Source organism: Hyla sarda, chromosome 1 (genome assembly GCF_029499605.1).
Source record: "Hyla sarda isolate aHylSar1 chromosome 1, aHylSar1.hap1, whole genome shotgun sequence".
NCBI classification, from domain to species: Eukaryota; Metazoa; Chordata; class Amphibia; order Anura; family Hylidae; genus Hyla; species Hyla sarda.
This window is the reverse complement of record NC_079189.1, coordinates 479370252-479389257: the sequence shown is the minus strand read 5'-3', so window position 1 is coordinate 479389257 and position 19006 is coordinate 479370252. Positions and strand designations below refer to the sequence as shown.

The 19006-nt window shown below is 42.5% G+C and overlaps 1 protein-coding gene across 1 annotated transcript in view; it reads left to right on the top strand.

The window, feature by feature from the left end:
• The window catches only part of ADAMTS19 (ADAM metallopeptidase with thrombospondin type 1 motif 19), a 245689-nt gene that overhangs the window by 19384 nt on the left and 207299 nt on the right, over positions 1-19006 (top strand). The window contains exon 3 of the mRNA XM_056537289.1: positions 3123-3288. Within this exon, the coding sequence (XP_056393264.1) occupies positions 3123-3288 (166 nt within the window). The remainder of the gene's footprint in view (positions 1-3122; positions 3289-19006) is intronic.

Genomic DNA, 19006 nt, shown 5'->3' with positions numbered 1-19006 from the left:
CTTAGGGAGGGGGCTTGACATCACGAGCGGGGCGTGGACGTCTCCGCCCCGAATCGCCAGTCCTCCGTCGTGGAGTGAAGTTTGCTCCGTGTACCGAATGTCTGGGGTGATGCAGCCGAGATCGATGGGGGATAAGATGTCTAAGGGTGCAGTACCCCTTTAAATCATCCAATACATGTCTTCCTTCTTGCCATGGTTGGATTGACTCCACAGAGTATCTCATCTCTAGTGACCACAGGCTTTTATTGAATATGGGTTCATAATACAACAATACTCTAAAGCAGTGGTCTCCAAACTGTGGCCCTCCAGATGTTGCAAAACTACAACTCCTAGCAGGGCTAGATAGACAAAGGCTGTCTGGGAATGCTGAGAATTGTAGTTTTACAACACCTGGAGGGCCACAGTTTTGAGACCACTTGTCAGCAGAAGACAACTCCATTTTTAATAGGTTAATTTCTTGCGATGATGTTCTTACGTGCAAATATAACAACCAAATGTATGAAGTAAAAACAGCGGACATGCACATGTTCTGTACAGATAGAGGCTGACCCTCAGGCTCAGTATCTACTTGGTCTTTTGTCATGCGTTTTTTGGTTTGAAAAAAAAAATGCTAAAAAAACGCCGGAAAAAACTTTTTTTCATTTGTGTGGAAATTGCATTTTTTGGCCCCTTTGGCGTTTTTTTGGTACCCAAAATTTGTTGGGTTCCAAAAAAAATAAAAGGTTGCAGTAATGATGGAAAACAATTTTATTTTGCAAAATTTATATTTTTTATAAAGAAATTTTTATAAATTTTTTATTTAATAAAATTTTTAATAAAATGGGTGTGTTTCACTTTTTTCCCCTCTCTTTTTTGAAAATTTTTAGGTAGTACTACAACTCCCAGCATGGGGCACACTGTTCCATGATGGGAGTAGTAGTACCTTTACTGATAGACTTCTCGCCTGATGCGATCCTTCATAATATAGCAGAGATGCAGAGCGGCTCTATACAGCACTCACATCTCTGCACTATACTCCGGCCAGTGATGTGAATAGAACATCACTCATTTATATTTTCCGCCCAGAGTGGGGATTGGCCGGATGGTTGCAGCCAAACACCGCTCTCAGCGGGAAATATGAATGAGTGATGTTCTATTCACATCACTGACCGGAGTATAGTGCAGAGATGTGAGCGCTGTATAGAGCAGCTCCGCATCTCTGCAATAGAAAGGACGAGCTGTATTACCTGCAGTTCAGGAAAGATCACAGCGGATGTCACTCCTGAAACCCGCTGTGATCCTACTGTATAATGTATAGATGCAAATTCATATTTCCCGCAGAGAGCTGTGATTGGCCAGATGGTTCCAGCCAATCACAACTCTCCGCAGGAAATATGAATAGGTGTATATATACGGCAGTTCAGGGGACCATAGAAGAACGGCCGGCTGCATCTATAACTTATAAAGGAGGATCGTAACGGAACCCGGGGCGATCTGTCAATTAGTACAGGATCTACTGCTCCCATCATGAAACAGTGTGTTCCATTCTGGGAGTAGAAGTACCACCTAAAAAATAAATAATAAAAAGTGAAAAACACACACACTACATTTTTATTATTGATAAATTGATCCCTGTTATAAAAAGATACATTTCGTTAAATACTATTTTTTTTCATCCCTACTGTATATTTTTTTATTATTTTTTTTAATGGTACCCTACGAAATTTTATTAAAAAAGGTATCTCCATCACTTTTTTGGATTGCAAAAGTCCAAAAGAGAATAAAAACCACCTGAAGAAACACCAAAGTTTGTCTTGCCGTATTTTTTTTACTCCCATAGACTTCTGCGGGAGAAAAACGCCACGATTTCAGGGAATAAAACACCAATGGCTCAAAAGACTGTAATTTTGCAAAACTGCGGAGGAACTGAAAAACACCAAAAAAGAGTAAAAAAAAATAAAACGCTAAAAGGATTAAAAAAATGCCAAACTGAAAAACGCCAAGTGGAAAAATAATTTTGCGATTTCTCATTGATTTACAGCTAACATCTGGCCGCAGCGTTTTTTGGATGAAAATACGCCATGCGGCAGCCTCAGAGATATTTTCTGTCATGGGCTCATTTGGACTGATGGTAACTAGAGACGAGCGAACTTACAGTAAATTTGATTTGTCACAAACTTCTCGGCTCGGCAGTTGATTACTTATCCTGCGTAAATTAGTTCAGCCTTCAGGTGCTCCGGTGGGTTGGAAAAGGTAGATACATTCCTAGGAAAGAGTCTCCTAGGACTGTATCCACCTTTTCCAGCCCACCGGAGCACCTGAAAGCTGAACTAATTTATGCAGGATAAGTCATCAACTGCCGAGCTGAGAAGTTCGTGACGAATCAAATTTACTGTAAGTTCATTGATCTCCAATGGTAACTTTCATAATTACGATATCTTATTGACATGTGTCCTCATATTGCAAATAATATTGAGAATCTGCTTGATTCCACTCCTCTACCAAAAAATACGGGCTCTGCACCAGTGTTCTCCCTAAACAGAGTGTTCTGGAAAGGAGAGAGTTAAAACATCATTCTAATCAGATAACCAATGTCTCGAGAGTGCAGAATTTTTAACTCTATAATTTCCAGAGTAGTAGTTTTGATAGAATGTTGTAAAATCTTGTAATACCTTTTTTATTGGACTAAGGCTGGGTTCACACTATGGTTGTAGTGTAAAGGTGCTGGATCCAGTTGGGAGGAGCGAAAATCAACAAAATTTTGCCCCATTTACGGTTTTCCCACCGGTTTTAGGTCCGGTTAGAAAACCATATACAGGGCAAAAAATGAGCCGACCGGAGTCAGCATTTGACTCCGGTCCGCTCATTGAAATGAATGAGGTTCTGGCCAGATCTGGCTGGGGTACGGGAGTGGCCGGTTTTTGCTCCTCCCAACCGGATCCGGCACCCGTACACTACAAACGTAGCGTGAACCAGCCCTAACAGTTATTTAAGCTTTCGGGAGTCCTAGAAGGAGCAGTACTCTGCATTATTGTTATTTACATATTTTGTTAGTAAGAACATATACATGTTTCAGTAGACATGTTGTACACATTAATTTTGGTGTCTTTTACTTAATGTGCTTTATCTTTTGTACTGATTAGATGGGTTTTATACAAATGAATGAAGATTTCATCTACATTGAACCTGTAAATGGGACCCTTGCAGAAGCTGACAATGCTCATAAAGTTTATAGAACAAAAAGAACTACAGATGATAAGACAACAGGAAACCGAACTAGTAGCCATAAGTCACACTGTGGAGTAACAGGTACTTCTTTATTCTTTTCTTCCCTTTGTAGTTCTTAATCTATTTGAAACAATGGCCCTCATTTACTAAGAGCAGAGTGTAGTTTTCTTTGTAGGTTTTTGTTTCCGACCATTCATTTTGCCATGATATTTACTATTGTATCTTGTTTTTGGCTATTTTTCCTACGTTTTGCTTTTTTTACACATGCTCTGAGCTGTCGGGTTTTCCATAGCTCAAATCCACCACATTTTATGTGGAAACCTTTGTAAATTTGTAGGTTTCTTTAAAGGAAAACTGTCACCCTGATCACCCACACTAAACCCAATACACAGGGTTATAGTGTTGGTGACCAGGAGTGCAAAGAGGGGTAACTTACCAAATTCCATCCAGTGGCTCCTGTGATATTGCCCAACGAATGTCCCGTTCTCAATTTGGTCACCTATGCGCAGGAGGCAGGGCCCAATGGCTGCTTCTATCTGCCTCCTGAAACCATCTGCCTCTATTAGTATATTCAAATTCTGTGCTGGGCTCTGAGGCAGGAGTGCAAGCACAGTTAGTTTACAAACAGCTCTCACGTCCTAGTGACGTGAGCCGCATGTCACATGAGCGCTGCGCTACGAGGCCGGAGCGCATGCGCTCTGGCACAGTAGCAGGGCGTTCTGGCAAGAAGAGCTTGGATGTCACTAGGACGTGAAAGCTGCTTGTAAACTAACTGTGCTTGTGCTCCTCCTTCAGAGTGCAGCGCAGAATTTGAATATGCTAATAGAAGCAGATTGTTTCAGGAGGCAGAGAGAAGCAGGGGGCGAACAGCCTACGGGGCCCCGCCTCCTGCCCACAGGTAACCGAATTGTGAATGGGACTTTCGCTGGGTATTATCACAGGAGCCACTGGATGGAATTTGGTAAGTGACCCCTCTTTGCACTCCTGGACACCCACACTATAACCCTGCGTATTGGGTTTAGTGTGGGTGATCAGGGTGACAGTTTTCCTTTAAAAAATGTAGTTTTTTTTTTGTGATACACCCCTTTTCCCTGATAACCACCTTGCTTTGTAGGGTTTTCTGAGTAAAATGGAGAGTTAGTAGGGTTTCTTTTGTTGGAAATTCTGGCACACGACACATGCAACCCCAAAAAAATCTACACAATCTACTTGAAAAAAACATTAGTAAATGAGGGTCAATATCTTTATGTTGCAGGTTTGTATAGTTTTTTTCCTAAATTTCAAAAATTTCATTTTGTAGTTAACTGATTTTCCGATACAACTATACGCATGTTAGAAAGACAAATAGTAGTCATAGCAGACTGGAGATATGGAACAGTCCACAAGGGATGGTCAGGGAATATCAGGGCTGGTAATGATAGTTAACTAGGGGTTTTCAGGGACTTTGCTAGGGGTTCCAGGTTTATAGGAGACAAAGAACAGGAAGTAAAAGGCTATCCTAAGGAATAGATTGACAATGTTAGGGTGCCCACACACAATTGTGCTATGTTGGCCAAACTGGCTGATGTGTATGTGGTTATCATAATCCTCTTCTGTGCAGATGTCAGGATAAAGGAGGATTTGGCATCTGGAATTCAAACATGCCCAAGTCTTTGGGGAAAAGAGCTGTTACCGAAGGAGTCTGCCTATATTTGATGTTAAATGGCTGACAGCTTTTGTAAAAATTTGGGAAGCTTTAGAGTAAAGGCAGAACACATCTGGTGTACAAGAGAAAAGTTTAAAGGTCAGGAATCAGGATATGTCAACCTCACAAGCCAAGGCAACATTAGGCTATAAGTCAATAAAGAAGTCATACTACAGGAACCCTTATTATTGTTAGAGATAATTTTGTTGGTGTAGAGACATGTTTTGAAACTATGGAAGTAAAGTTTACTTGGACTATGGGTTAAAATGCATCAACAGCACAACAGGAAAGGAAAAGGAATATTTTGGTTATTCTTTACTATTTTGGAGAGGAACACAGAAGGGCCATAGAAGCAGATGACTTATTACACATATTTATATATGACATATATTCAACAACAAGGGTCTAAGGATAAACCTCCTCTTTCTGAAATTGGCAAATCATACAATATAGGGGAGGGGGGAAGAATGCATTCAGGGACTTTTTGATGTAGTTTGGGATGTTGACTAGTACTTTGTATAGGGCTGTATATATCATCTGCATATTTAAAGGGGTTATCCATCCAAGGTTATTTTAATCAAAGGCAGTAATGGACATGCTCAGGAAGGATCTGCCCTTGTCTTGGGGCTAAATGGCTATGTTGTGAGATTACCATAATACTGTGGCTAGCTTTTTGTGAACTGGTATTTCCTGTTTGACTTTTCTTTTTTTGACAAAAAATCTGAGACAACAGTCATTTTGTATGATGGTAAGGTAAAAATAAATATTGGAGTGAAAATCACAGAAGAATTGTGAGAAAACCATCACACACAGATACAGACACTATATTATGAACTACTCTAACTTTACAGCCTCGGTAGCATAGTCAAATAAAAAAAAAATCCTGGAATACCGCTTTAAAAGTACTTTATTCACCTGTAGATGTAGAAAGGAGTTCCAAGTATTACATTAAAGCAGCGTTTGGAAAATTATACCTTAGTAAAAAACTAATTTAACTTAGGAGTAATTTGATGCATAGGTTAGTACAGATTGTGGTGACTTGACTCTGGCATCCTCAGTAGACCTAGTTTGCCTGTTAGCAAATTGTAAGGGCTCTAGTAATATAAAGTATGTAGTCAATAATGTATGTTATAGAGATGAGCGAACCTAGCCCAGCAAATCCAGTCTCTCTTAGAACTTTGGGCAAAATGAGACTTGCCAAGCTTTAGAGCCACATGGCATTTTGGTGCCATGTTAGCTAAGGATAAGAAAATAGGAACACTGAGATGACATTAGGGTAGCCCTGCATACTTTACAGCTAGCATCAGGATCATATGATCGCAGGGTAGCCAATCACTGCTTGCATACAGCTACCAGCCAATCAGGAGGAAGACAGCATAAGGGTGGGTTTAAGAGGCTAATAAAACCCCATGCACAGCATTGCAGCCACCTTCTCAGAGAGAAAGCTGGGCAGTGAGCAGTGCACAAAAATACTCACTGTGCAGCTAATGATCCCAGAAAGCTTTCACAAATACAATGCAAAGCAATCTGAGCAGAGCACTATGCAGTGGGCTGACCTTAGTGACCCACATTACTATGTCCAGTTGCTGCACTATAAATCCCAGCAGTGTGAATTAGGAACAAGCCCATAAAAGCTATCACACTACAATTCAAAGCAAGTTGAGCATTGTGCAGTTGGCTGACCTGTGTTTTAACCGGTTAACGACCATGGACATCTATACTCGTCCTTGTGCCATTAACCGGGTATGACGCGGGCTCCCGACTTGAGCCCGTGTCATACCCCGCGGCTGGCTATTAACCCTTTAGATCACCGCTGTCAAAGCTGACGGTGGCATCTCAAGATGCCTTTATCCCATCCCTGGTGGTCCAGTGGGGTGGATCGCCACTGTGGAGGTAGCCAGAGGGCTTACCTCTGCTCCCACAGCAGCTGCTGCTCTGTGAATGATAAAGTCTGGCAGGACCAGGCTTTATCAATCGATCGCAGAACACACAGATCAATGGGGTTCTATGGAACTCCATTGATCTTTATGAGGAATCAAACGATTCCTTCTAAAAGTCCCCTAAGGGAACTAAAAGTGTAAAAAAAAGTTTAAAAAGTTTAAGAACACACACATTAACCCCTTCCTTATTAATAGTTTGAATCACCCCCCTTTTCCCAAATTCCATATAAAAAATATATAAAAAGAATAAAAATAAACACATGTGGTATCGCCGCGTGCATAAATGTCCAAACTATAAAAATATATTGTTCATTAAACCGCACAGTCAATGGGGTACGCTCAAAAAAAAATTCAAAGTCCAAAATAGCGTATTTTTGGTCACTTTTTATACCATAAAAAATGAATAAAATGCAATCAAAAAGTCTGATCAAAACAAAAATGGTACCAATAAAAACTTCAGATCATGGTGCAGAATATGTGTCCTCATACTGCCCTGTATGCAAAAAAATTAAAAGGTTATAGGGGTCAGAAGAGGAATATTTTAAATGTATTAATTTTCATGCATGTAGTTATGATTCTGTATAACCTGTATAAGTAAGGTATCATTTTTATCGTATGGCCCTACAGAATAAAGATAGAATGTAATTTTTACCCCAAAAAATTTACTGCGTAGAAACGGAAGCCCCCACAATTTACAAAATGGTGTTTTTTCTTCAATTTTGTCGTTGAATGATTTTTTTTTTTCGACGTTTGAACGTAGATTTTTAGTTAGAATGACTAATGTCATTACAAAGTAGAATTGGTGGCACAAAAAAAGCCATCATCTGAATTTTTAGGTGCAAAATTGAAAGGGTTATTATTTGTAAGGAGGAAAAATGCTTGGTCCTTAAGGGGTTAACGTAGATCTGCATTTCTAGCATTGGCAGTGAATAGGCCTTTTAAGCCAAGTTTTCTGGGTTTAATATATAACATAGTATTTCTACCTGTGTTTAACCCCTTAAAGGGGTTCTCCGGTGCTTAAACATCTTATCCCCTATCCCCTAACCCCCAGGATCATGCACGCGGCACCCCGCTTGTAATCAGTCCCCGGAGCGTGTTCGCTCCGGGACTGATTACCGGCGACTACAGGGCAGCATGTGACGTCATGCCTGCGCCGGCGGGTGACGTCACTCTCCGCCCCGCAATGCAAGCCTAGGGGAGGGGACCTGATATCTATCACGCCCCCTCCCGTAGGCTTGCATTGAGGGGCGGAGCGTGATGTCACACGCCGGTGCAGGCGTGACGTCACATGCCGCCCACCATGTAGTCGCCGGTAATCAGTCCCAGAGCAAACACGCTCCGGGGACTGATTACAAACGGGGTGCAGCGTGCATGATCCCGGGGGTCCCCAGCGGCGGGACTCCCGCAATCAGGCATCTTATCCCCTATCCTTTGGATAGGGGATAAGATGTTTAGGCACCGGAGAACCCCGTTAAGGAAATGGGGTTGTTTTTGCACTGTTGTTTTTTCCTCTTCATCTTCTAAAAGCAATAACGCTTTAAATTTGCCACTTACAAACCCATATAATGGCTTGTTTTTTGTTCCACCAACTGTTCTTTGTAGCGACATCACCAATCACCAAATTTACAGTGAAATAAAAAATAATTATATAAAGAAATTGGAAAAAAAAAAGCTATTTTGCAAGTTTTAGGGGCTTACGTTTCTACATGTCATGTCTATTCTCTAGGTCAATACATTTAGAACGATACCAAACTTAAATAGGTTTTGTTTTATTTTCCAACTTTAAAAAAAATTAACATTTTTGTATAAAAATTAGTATGTTTAAAATTGATCTTTTCTGACCCCTATATCTTCTTTAATTTTTCATGTATGAGAGCAAATTTTTTTGCGCCCCATCGTCTAAAGTTTTTAATGATGCTATTTTTATTTTGACAGGCCTTTTGATCGCTTTTTATTCATTTTTTTCTGGTATTAGAAGCAACCAATAATCTTGATTTTGATATTTTTTTCCCTCTACGCCATTGACCGTGTAGTTAAATTAACATTATATTTTAATAAATCGGACATTTAAGCACATGACGATAATACATAATTTTATTTAAAAAATGGGAAAAGGAAGGTGATTCAAACTTGTATTAGAGAAGAGGTTAATTCACATTTATTACCTTTTTTTAAAAACTTTCCTTACACTATTGTTTAGACCCCATAGGGGACTATTGCATGCAATCCTCCGATTGCATACTCTGTTCAATGCTATGCCATAGCATAGCATTGATCAGTGTTATCGGCGCTCCATTGCTCCAGCCTGCAATAGCTGGCTGTAGCATAGGAGCTCCGATCGGATGGCAGGGAAGGAGGTAAGAGGCTTCCATCCATCCTTACAGATGATCGGGACCCGTACAGATGATTTACAGATGATTTTCCCGCAATGGTCCCAATCAGCTCTACTAAGCTGGCGGGAACAGCTTTCAGCACTTTTAGACACCGTGATCAACTTTGATCATGGCGTCTAAAGAGTTCATGCTTGACATTGGCGGGGTCCGGCATTAGCCATGGGTCCTGGCTGCTGATAATAGCCGGGACCATACAGGTATGATGCGAGCTCAGCTCCTGAGCTCGCGTCATACCCCTGCTGTGCCACTGCACCGTTTATAAACGGCTTTCTGCGGCAAGAGGTTAATATAAATCCTTATTGCTAGTGTTGAGAGTGAACGTGAAATTAGCTTCTTGGTCTCCAAATTAGACCATTGGTCAGAACTTGCCAATTTTAAATGGGTATTCTGTCTTATTCACCCTCCAGTGTACTGTAGTACCAAAGAGAGTGTTCAGTGCAGCAGGCAGCATCACCCCCTAAGTGAACAAGATTATTAGCCAGCAACGTGGAAAAACTCCCATTTGTTAAGATCAATCAGGTATGGAGCAGTGAGGAATGTAAACCTCCTGTGCCAGATGGCAATGATTAGATAGTACTACCCCAACTGCCTGCTGTCCACTGACTACTACATCCGCCACCAGTCCACCACTGCATGCTGTATGCTGGTTATTAAACTACCAATAGGCCATCACTGCCTGCTGTCTGTTGGCTACTCCATTTTTCACCAGTCCACCACAGCCTGTTGCTGCTGGCTACCACCTGCCCACCACCGTGCTGCTGCTACTAGCTACACATACACGACCCATGGCCCTAAAAAAAGCTATATCTTCTTTACTATTCTGGAACACCAATCCTGTTGCAGCTCCCAAACCAAGAAGTTTTCAGCTTTTCATACAAAAACAATTTATTCACTATTTTGTGACACAAATTCTGAAAAAAAGCCTTTTTGCAACTTTATTTTACTGTTAAAAATCATACAACATCTGCTTGTGCAGCATGTTTCTAAAAAGCTATTAGTGTGAAGTCCATGGGGTGTTAGTAGAAATATCTGATCACTTTGTGATGCCAGGACACCATTTTTCCTATACATGGTCCGAGGTTGGAGACAGCTTCTCCTAGGCCAGACACGGGGAGTAAATGAACACAGGTCATGGATAACTATCAGGTTATGGATGACTGCCTTTATTGAGCTGGTGCACATGGGATTACACTTACAGCTGGCTTTTAATTTAAGAGTGCAGTGTAACCCCTTGGGAGCCCTGTTGCCTTGCTCAGACTCGTGGTGCTTACACCAAATAGATTGATACTGACTTGTGAGACGGAATATTGAATCCTGGTTGCTAGGGTCCTGTCAAAGTACTGAAGACTGTTCCGCAGGGGCATGAATTTCCTCCTTGCGAGTAATCCTTGCAGGATGACCAGTGATTAGATTTGAAGTAGGCCTCTCCTAGCACACAACACACAGCACACCTGAGCTTACCTTTTGCTCAGGAGCCACACTAGGGTGAACTAACTAACTCCTCCGCTGCACTACACTACATAAAGGAGACTTTTGGGATTCTCATTGTCAGGCAGGGTCACATGGGGTTTACTGCTCTCAATTTAAAAGCACAGGCACATGTAAAACATATAAACACCTAGCAGAATTATTTTAAGAAAATATATTCTCTGACATTATAATACACATACTTAAATTAACAGTAGAACTCTGGTGGGCCCAACACCTTGTGCTGCCAAGCTGCCCGAGACAGTTCAAAGCCACAGGACAGCTATTGGTGCTGGAACAACACATTAATTACCATTGTTAACTGCATATTGCTGTAACTTTGACACTAACTTAGCTCAAACCACTTTAAAACTGCTTGAATACATCCCTATGTGACTGTGTCGGTGTTATACATGGCTTTAGAGCTCTTAGGAAATGTTATATACATGTTTTGTGGGTTATTGCATTGCTGTTTCACATATAACTTGTTCACCACAAACCAAACTGTTCTGAGATGTGCCGATGTATCTTTACAATGGTCATTATGGGTGCTTATGCTAACCTGCCATTTTTACATGGGGCTTTATTAAAGCAGGGCAAGTCTCCTGTGCAGGGATCACAGGACCTTTGTTGTCTTTATGACCTGGTATATTGCATTATACTGACAGTAGTACAGTAGTAGTGTACTGTATTATACCAATGGCCTGCTGTTCACTGTCAAAGTTCCCTTGAGGGACCAGTAAAAAGTAAAACAAAATATAAAAAAATAAAATGTAATGAAAAAATCTTTCTAAAAATAAGCTCTCATATGACTTTGTCATTTAAAAAAATGTAAAGTTATGACACTTGAGATGCAAAGCTAGAAAAATTAAAACAAATGCTTAGGCATTAAGGACCAGAATGCATGAAGGGAAAAGATTAAGCTCTACTTTCTCCATGCATTTTATGGGAGCTGATGCTAATGCCCCATGGAATGTTGGGAAGATACTTTCTGGGGGTGGGGTAGGTGAGCCCCTTTTGTGTTTTCGGTTTAAGAATCAAAGAGTTTGGGATGGACGTGTTAATACGGAATTCATCTTAGATCACTGTGTTGAAACTGATTAGTTCATCCTATATACTAACACATACACACTTACAGTAGCTTTGAGTTCCTTTATAACTAATGAAGCACAGTATATTGACGGTCACAAATTGATGCAGGCCCCTGGAGTAGAGATGAGCGAACTTACAGTAAATTCGATTTGTCCCGAACTTCTCGGCTCGGCAGTTGATGACTTATCCTGTATAAATGAGTTCAGCTTTCAGGTGCTCCCGTGGGCTGGAAAAGGTGGATACAGTCCTAGGAGACTCTTTCCTAGGACAGTATCCACCTTTCCCAGCCCACCAGAGCACCTGAAAGCTGAACTAATTTATGCAGGATAAGTCATCAACTGTAATCTTCCGGTTCCGGCGCGCGGATGTAGGGAGCAAAGCGACTGAGCTCCGTACCGACCGCGACTGTTCAGCCGTCCCCCGCTGCTATTATCAGCATTCTCGGGTCCTTACCCGTACTCAACAGATTCCGGAACGCCCAGAGGTCCGGATGGACAAATTTTTACACCGGAGCGGGGACGGACGCGGCCAGCGTGCAGATAACACATCGCAGCAGCAAGGGGAGACGAGTGTCTGTAAGATGGCGGCGGTTCGCGCCACAGGCGAGGCCACACAGCAGACAGGAGAGATGACGCCCTTTACAGACTCAGGTACAGATGAATTGCTCATACCTGGACTGCCTATGTCTTTTAAAACACTGGCCACGCTAATCGCTGCAGAGGTAGCGAAGATTATATTACCTGACATAAAACAGCAGCTGGAAGGCACCATCGCTGCAGCGCTCTCCACTGTCCAGGGGGAGGTGGCGCTCCATACTGGGCAGATAGCAGAGTTGGAGGAACGACTGAGTGTAGCAGAGGAGGAAATAATGTCCACTAAACAGCAGCTCCAACAGTCATTAAAACTCACTAAAGCCCTACAAGAAAAGACAGATGACCTAGAGAATCGTTCCAGAAGGAGCAATCTGAGATTGGTGGGCTTGCCTGAAACAATCCCAACACACCAGCTGCTATCTATCTATGCCGAGGAGTTACCCCGGGCGCTGGGACTGAACACAAAGTATGTTGTTGAAAGAGCACATAGATTGGGGCCACAGAAATCGCAGGGCGTTGCTGCGTCCTCCTCTGATGCTGGCCGGCCGAGACAAGCTATTGCCAAATATCTCAACTATGCGGACAAAGCACTCATTTTGTCTACCTACAAGAAGATGACCTCATCGCTGCTCATAAGAGGGCACCGTGTCCTCCTCTTCAATGATTTCTCGGCCGAGGTGGCTAAGCGAAGAAAGGCTTTTGCACCCATCTGTTCCCAGCTGATTGCTCAGCAACGAAAATTTGTCTTACAGTATCCAGCCACATTGCGCATTTTCAAACCAGATGGCTCTACTGACACCTACCGCACACCTGAGGAGGCTCAAGCGGTGCTGGCTTTGAGAGCGGCGGTGGAGGCTAATACTGCCACGGAACATAACAAGAGACGACGTCACACAAGCCCGCCACAGCCGGTCACTATGATGGAGTGAGATGGTCTATTGTTTCTCCTCCATGATGGGTCATAGATTTTAAAGATTCTTCAGCCCCTCACATCCAGTGATTCACACCTTTTTTGTTCTCTCACGAAGGAGGACTGTGGCACTTGATATTTTCCTGGACTGCATGGAGTCTGACAGTTGGATTTTTTTTTTTTTTTCTCTTCTTTTTCTTTTGGCCTCAGATTGTGCCGGACAAACTACCCCTAGAGGACTTTTTGTGGTGACGTGTGGGGACTCCGCACTAATGTGATGTCTAATATGTAGGACTGCCATCATGCGTAGAACAGGGAAAACAAACTCTGTTCCTATTATATTTTATATCTCCTAGTTCTTCTTCCCACGTCTTTCTTTTTCATCTTTCTTTTACTATACTCCTTCTCTGGGGTTTATCGTGGGGGATCTCCCATGTTTTCCTCATGTTTCCTTAATTTGGCTGCCTTTTTCTCATCCTTTCTTGTCTCTCTGTTTACTAACTAAAATCTGATTCCTTGTTTCTATAACCACTTTCTACCTAATGCTGGTCTCATCTTACTCAAATGGTCGGGGGAAGGTTGGTTGCACACTGGGTACGGATGTCCGGCTATGATGGTAGTGCACACTGGGAAAGCGGGATCCCAGTGGACATCCGCGAAAAAAGTGAAGTCTTGATTACCTGTTACCTGCTGGGGAGTGGGATTCCCACTTGTTTAGAGGGGGAGGGGGTTTGGGGGAGTTTTTCTCAGTTGTTTATGCTAGTATTTCTATGGTTTACTTCCCATGCGGTGGTGTTCATTCCTACTGTGTCACTTTTCCAGGTTCTGAGTTCTCTTATGCTCACTCTAATGCTGAATATGCTTTTTTGGACTTGCATGTACATCCATGTGACCATTGTTATCGTGACATGAAATTTGTTACGTGGAATGTGAAGGGTTTGAGGTCTCCAGGGAAACGCTCCTTAGTGCTCAGACATTTACAGAAACTGAAAGCAGATGTGGCCCTGTTGCAAGAAACCCACTTATTAAAGGAAGATTTTTTTAGACTTAAAAAGAGGTGGGTGGGGGCGGTCTTGGGATCACCGGCAGTAGGTAGAAAGGGAGGTGTGGTAATTTTGGTACATAGAAACAAAGCCCAATCCATACTGTCACACTGGGAAGATGGGGAGGGCATGTTGCAACACTTGTTATTGGGGGAGGGGGAGACAAAATTTAGTGTATATAATGTGTATGGCCCTCTGGTGCACAAATCCTCTTATTTTGATGCCCTTGCCACACGCGTTCAGGGGGATATAGAACCTAATATCATTATAGGGGGAGACTTCAATACTGTATTACATACACAGGAGGATCGAAAACGTACTAACCTTATTACCTCAATACAGGATGAGACTTACCTACAATCTTTTCTTGACGTGACGGGGATGTATGACTCCTGGAGACACCATAACCCGACGGAACGAGAATACACACACTACTCCCATTCCCATCGGTCGTGGTCCAGGTTAGATTATTTCTTGTTATCGCACTCTTTACTCTCGAAGGTGACACGAGACCACATCTATGATTTGGTTATTTCTGACCACGCACCGGTAGGAGTGGAACTAGCACCGACATTACCCCCGGGTTCGGATATAGTGTGGAGATTCCCTACTTATTTGTCGAAAGACGAATCTTTCACGCAACTGTTAGGACATTGGTGGGAGGAATACTCATTGAATAATTCAGAGCATGTCTCTGACCTCTTCCTCTTCTGGGAAGCGGGGAAAGCGGTGCTCCGGGGTAACATAATAGCTCATGTCTCATATCATAAAAAGAAGGCCAAGGAAAAATATGACACCCTAACATCTGACCTGAGAAGAGCGTATACTACTTTCCTGACTTCTCCATCTGACGAAACTAAAAGGGCTTGGGTGGAGGCTCAGCGTACTTTTGAGAAAGCTCAGGCGGTGGTGGACACTTACCATAGGGACAGATTCCAGGCAGAGTTCTACAGACACGGGAACAAATCCGGGCGACTCTTAGCTAATTTGGCGAGGGGACAAAGACTGATGGAGCCGATTAGACCATTGAAAGACGGGCAGGGGATACTACATAAACATCCCAGGAAAATTGTTGATATTTTTAAACAATTCTATCAGGATCTTTACGCTAAAAGGCATTTAGATGGAGAAGCGGGATTGAAATTCCTAGATGCCATTTCTATGCCATCTTTGTCTGATGAAGACAGAGATATTCTTAATGCCCCGATTACATCTGAAGAGATAATAGGAATTATTAACTCACTAAAAAACAATAAGGCGCCAGGCCCTGATGGATATACAGGGGAATTTTTCAAATTACTAAAAGATTAACTTAGCCCTACCTTACAGACAGTATACACTAATATTCTAGCAACAGGATCCCTCCCACAATCAGGTAACATGGCGCACATTAAGGTATTACATAAACAGGGTAAAGATCCAAACTCTCCAGGGGGCTACCGCCCCATCTCATTGATAAATGTTGATGTCGAAATATTGTCAAAGATGTTCGCAGATAGACTTGCCACCTTGATGCCCCGCCTGATAGGCCCACATCAGGTTGGTTTCATAAGGGGTAGGGCGGCGGTATCTAACATCCGAACAGTACTAGCAGTACAGGGAGCGGTCAACTGTGGGTCATATTCCGGCCAGGCCCCGGCTCTCTTGACCTTAGACGCCGAAAAGGCTTTCGATAACGTTGACTGGGCCTGGCTGGATGTGGTCCTTTCAAGGGCGAATATAGTGGGACCCTTCCGAACGTATTTGTCAGCTCTCTATAGCGCCCCGTTGTCCCGAGTACATATACCGGGATATCTTTCGGCTCCCTTCCCTCTCCATCAGGGGACTAGGCAGGGTTGCCCTTTGTCACCCCTGTTATTTAATTTAGCTTTAGAACCCCTGGCCCAGTACTTCCTGCAGATGTCTGTATATCAGGGTATAAAGGTGGGCACATCTGAAATTAAAATAAGCTGCTTTGCTGACGACACTTTATTGTACTTACAGGATCCCACTGCACAGCTTGGTAATGTCTTTGATGTGCTTTCTTTATTTAGCTCTTTCTCAGGTTACAAGGTCAACATAGATAAATGTCAGCTGTTATATCTGGGTCACCCCTCACCAACACCGTTGTCAGTTCCCTCTGTCCAGATAGCTAAACAATACCTCACTTACTTGGGCATAAAGATAGGGCGTACACCTTTGTCTCTATATAATCTTAATTATCCGCCCTTAATAGCGAAACTAGAGAGAGAACTGGACCGTTGGCTGTCTCTACCTCTGTCTCTATCGGGTAGGGTCCATCTCATTAAAATGATGTCTTTCCCAAAATTATTGTATCCCCTGCAAACGATTCCTTTACTTTTACGCCATGTAGATGTTAAACGCATTCACGGCAGCTTCACTAAATTTATATGGGCCGGAAAACGACCTAGAGTGGCATATGACACACTGTGTTTGAGTAGGAGTGATGGAGGATTGCAGGTACCCAATGTGCGATTCTATAACCTTTCAGCACTTTTACGACATGTGAGAGACTGGGCCCATACTACTTCATATTTTTCTAATACAACTTTGGAGCTACAGCTCTGTACATTAGGGTCGCTACAAACGCTTTTTCATCTCTCGTATAAAGATTTGCCCCATGCCATACGTACCAATGTGTTGTTTAGTGACACCCTAGCCACTTGGAAAACAGTCCGCAAACTCTACGGATTACCGTGGTGTTTATCAAAGTTTTACCAGTTATGGCACACACCCGCTTTGCAGCACTGTGCCAGAAACCCAATTGGTAGATTGTGGAAATCTAAAAACATTCTATCCTTTAAAGATTTTCTAGACGAGGTCAGTGGAATGTTCCTAGGCTGGGAAGATTTCAGAACTAAATATGACCTACCGTCCTCTCACCAGTGGCTGTACAATCAGTTCTGCTCTTATTTTGGTGCCTTGGTACGGGGATATGCGGTGGTGGAAAAACGAAATGACTTTGACAGGCTGATGGGTGCCGGGGCGACACACTATAACCTTTCGTTCATCTACGCAACCATCAGGGATGTAGCGTTAAAGGGAGCGGCGGCAAGGGCACTCATCAAATGGTCAACTCATTTGGACGGCACAGACATACAAGCACATATGAAAGACGGTTTGACTGCGGTGGCTGGGGCTACTCCGAATGCACAGTTGAGAGAAATACACTGGAGGGTAGTGCACAAAGCAACATATGCGTTTAAGTGGCATGGTGGGACCCCCCCTCCCCCTTATCTTACCCATTGTCCGAAATGTCAATTTTTCGGAGCAGATCTATGGCACTGTTTGTGGGACTGCCCTCAGGTTGGGGTTTTGTGGGATGAAGTTCGGGACTTACTACTGCAAATCTGGGGCTGCTCTTTGCCACTATCTCCAGAACCGTATTTATTCCATTATTTACCTGTCCGGGAGTCGGACCCCCCTGACCGTGGAGGGTTGTCTAAAGGTATTCATCTGTTATTCCTGGTTGTAAAACAATGCCTGCTGCGTCACTGGTTGGTGCCATCGGTACCGCACTTAGACGTTGTTAAGTCTGAGTTCCATTCAGTTTTACATAAAGAAATGCTGTTAGCCATACGTAATTCAGAATTACATGCCAAATCCTTTTTTCAAAAGTGGAGGGCTTACCTTCACTACCTCTCTGACATTGGGGAACGTTATAGAATAGTGGGTCATTTTAAATCTACCTCTTGGTATAGCTTGGAAAGTTTGAAGAACTCTTTGGGAAACCTTAAATTACCAGACTAATCTGATCCTAAGACCCTCTTTGTGTGAGCTCTTTGAGCTTTTGTAATAGTTGTTTCTGTTTCCATTTTTTGCCAAGGGGTACGGAGACAGATGATGAACGAGCAATGGCGTTTAATAGGTTGCTAGAAGTTCTCGCAATATAATGGGTCACTCGGGGTCTTGCATAGTGTAACAGTCTTTTTCTTTTTCTTTTTTTTCTATTATTCTGACCACGCCGCAATGGGAAGGTTATTTGGTTTTCTTTTGTTTAATGTTGTTTTTATTCCATGGTTTATGTACATTTTTGCACATCTGCCTCTTATTTCTTTCCTATAATGTATGTAAAATACCAGAAGATATGCATGCCTATATCCTATGTCAGAGGTTTTTGTAACAACTATAGATTACCATGTCAGCTAATTTTGCTTGATGTTGGATCTGGTCATCCAGATCTGTATATTGTATATTGCATACTTTTGGAATAAAATGTATTTAAAAAAAAAGTCATCAACTGCCGAGCCGAGAAGTTTGTGACAAATCGAATTTACTGTAAGTTCGCTCATCTCTACCCTGGATAACTGATGGTTGTCTCAGTTGGTATATTCTCCTTTCAAAGTTTCTAACAATTTATTCCAAGAACATAAGCTAGTTTTGTAGTAAGGCTTGTTCTGATTTTAAAGCGTACCTGTCATGTCCCAGAAAAAAAATTATGTTTCTATATTTTACATGTCTTTTTTTTTATATATATCTATCTTCTTTATTTGGCTCACAAAGCCCACCGTACTGCAGTTTTTTTCCTTCATTTTGACATCCACTGCTCAGGAAGGAGAATGTCCAAGGCAAGCACTGTGCCTGCCCTCACTCACCATGCATTCACTTCCTTTCTGCCTATGCTTAAGCTGGGACAAGGATGATGCTGCAGCCGGAAAGGATGAGTCAATGAGTAAT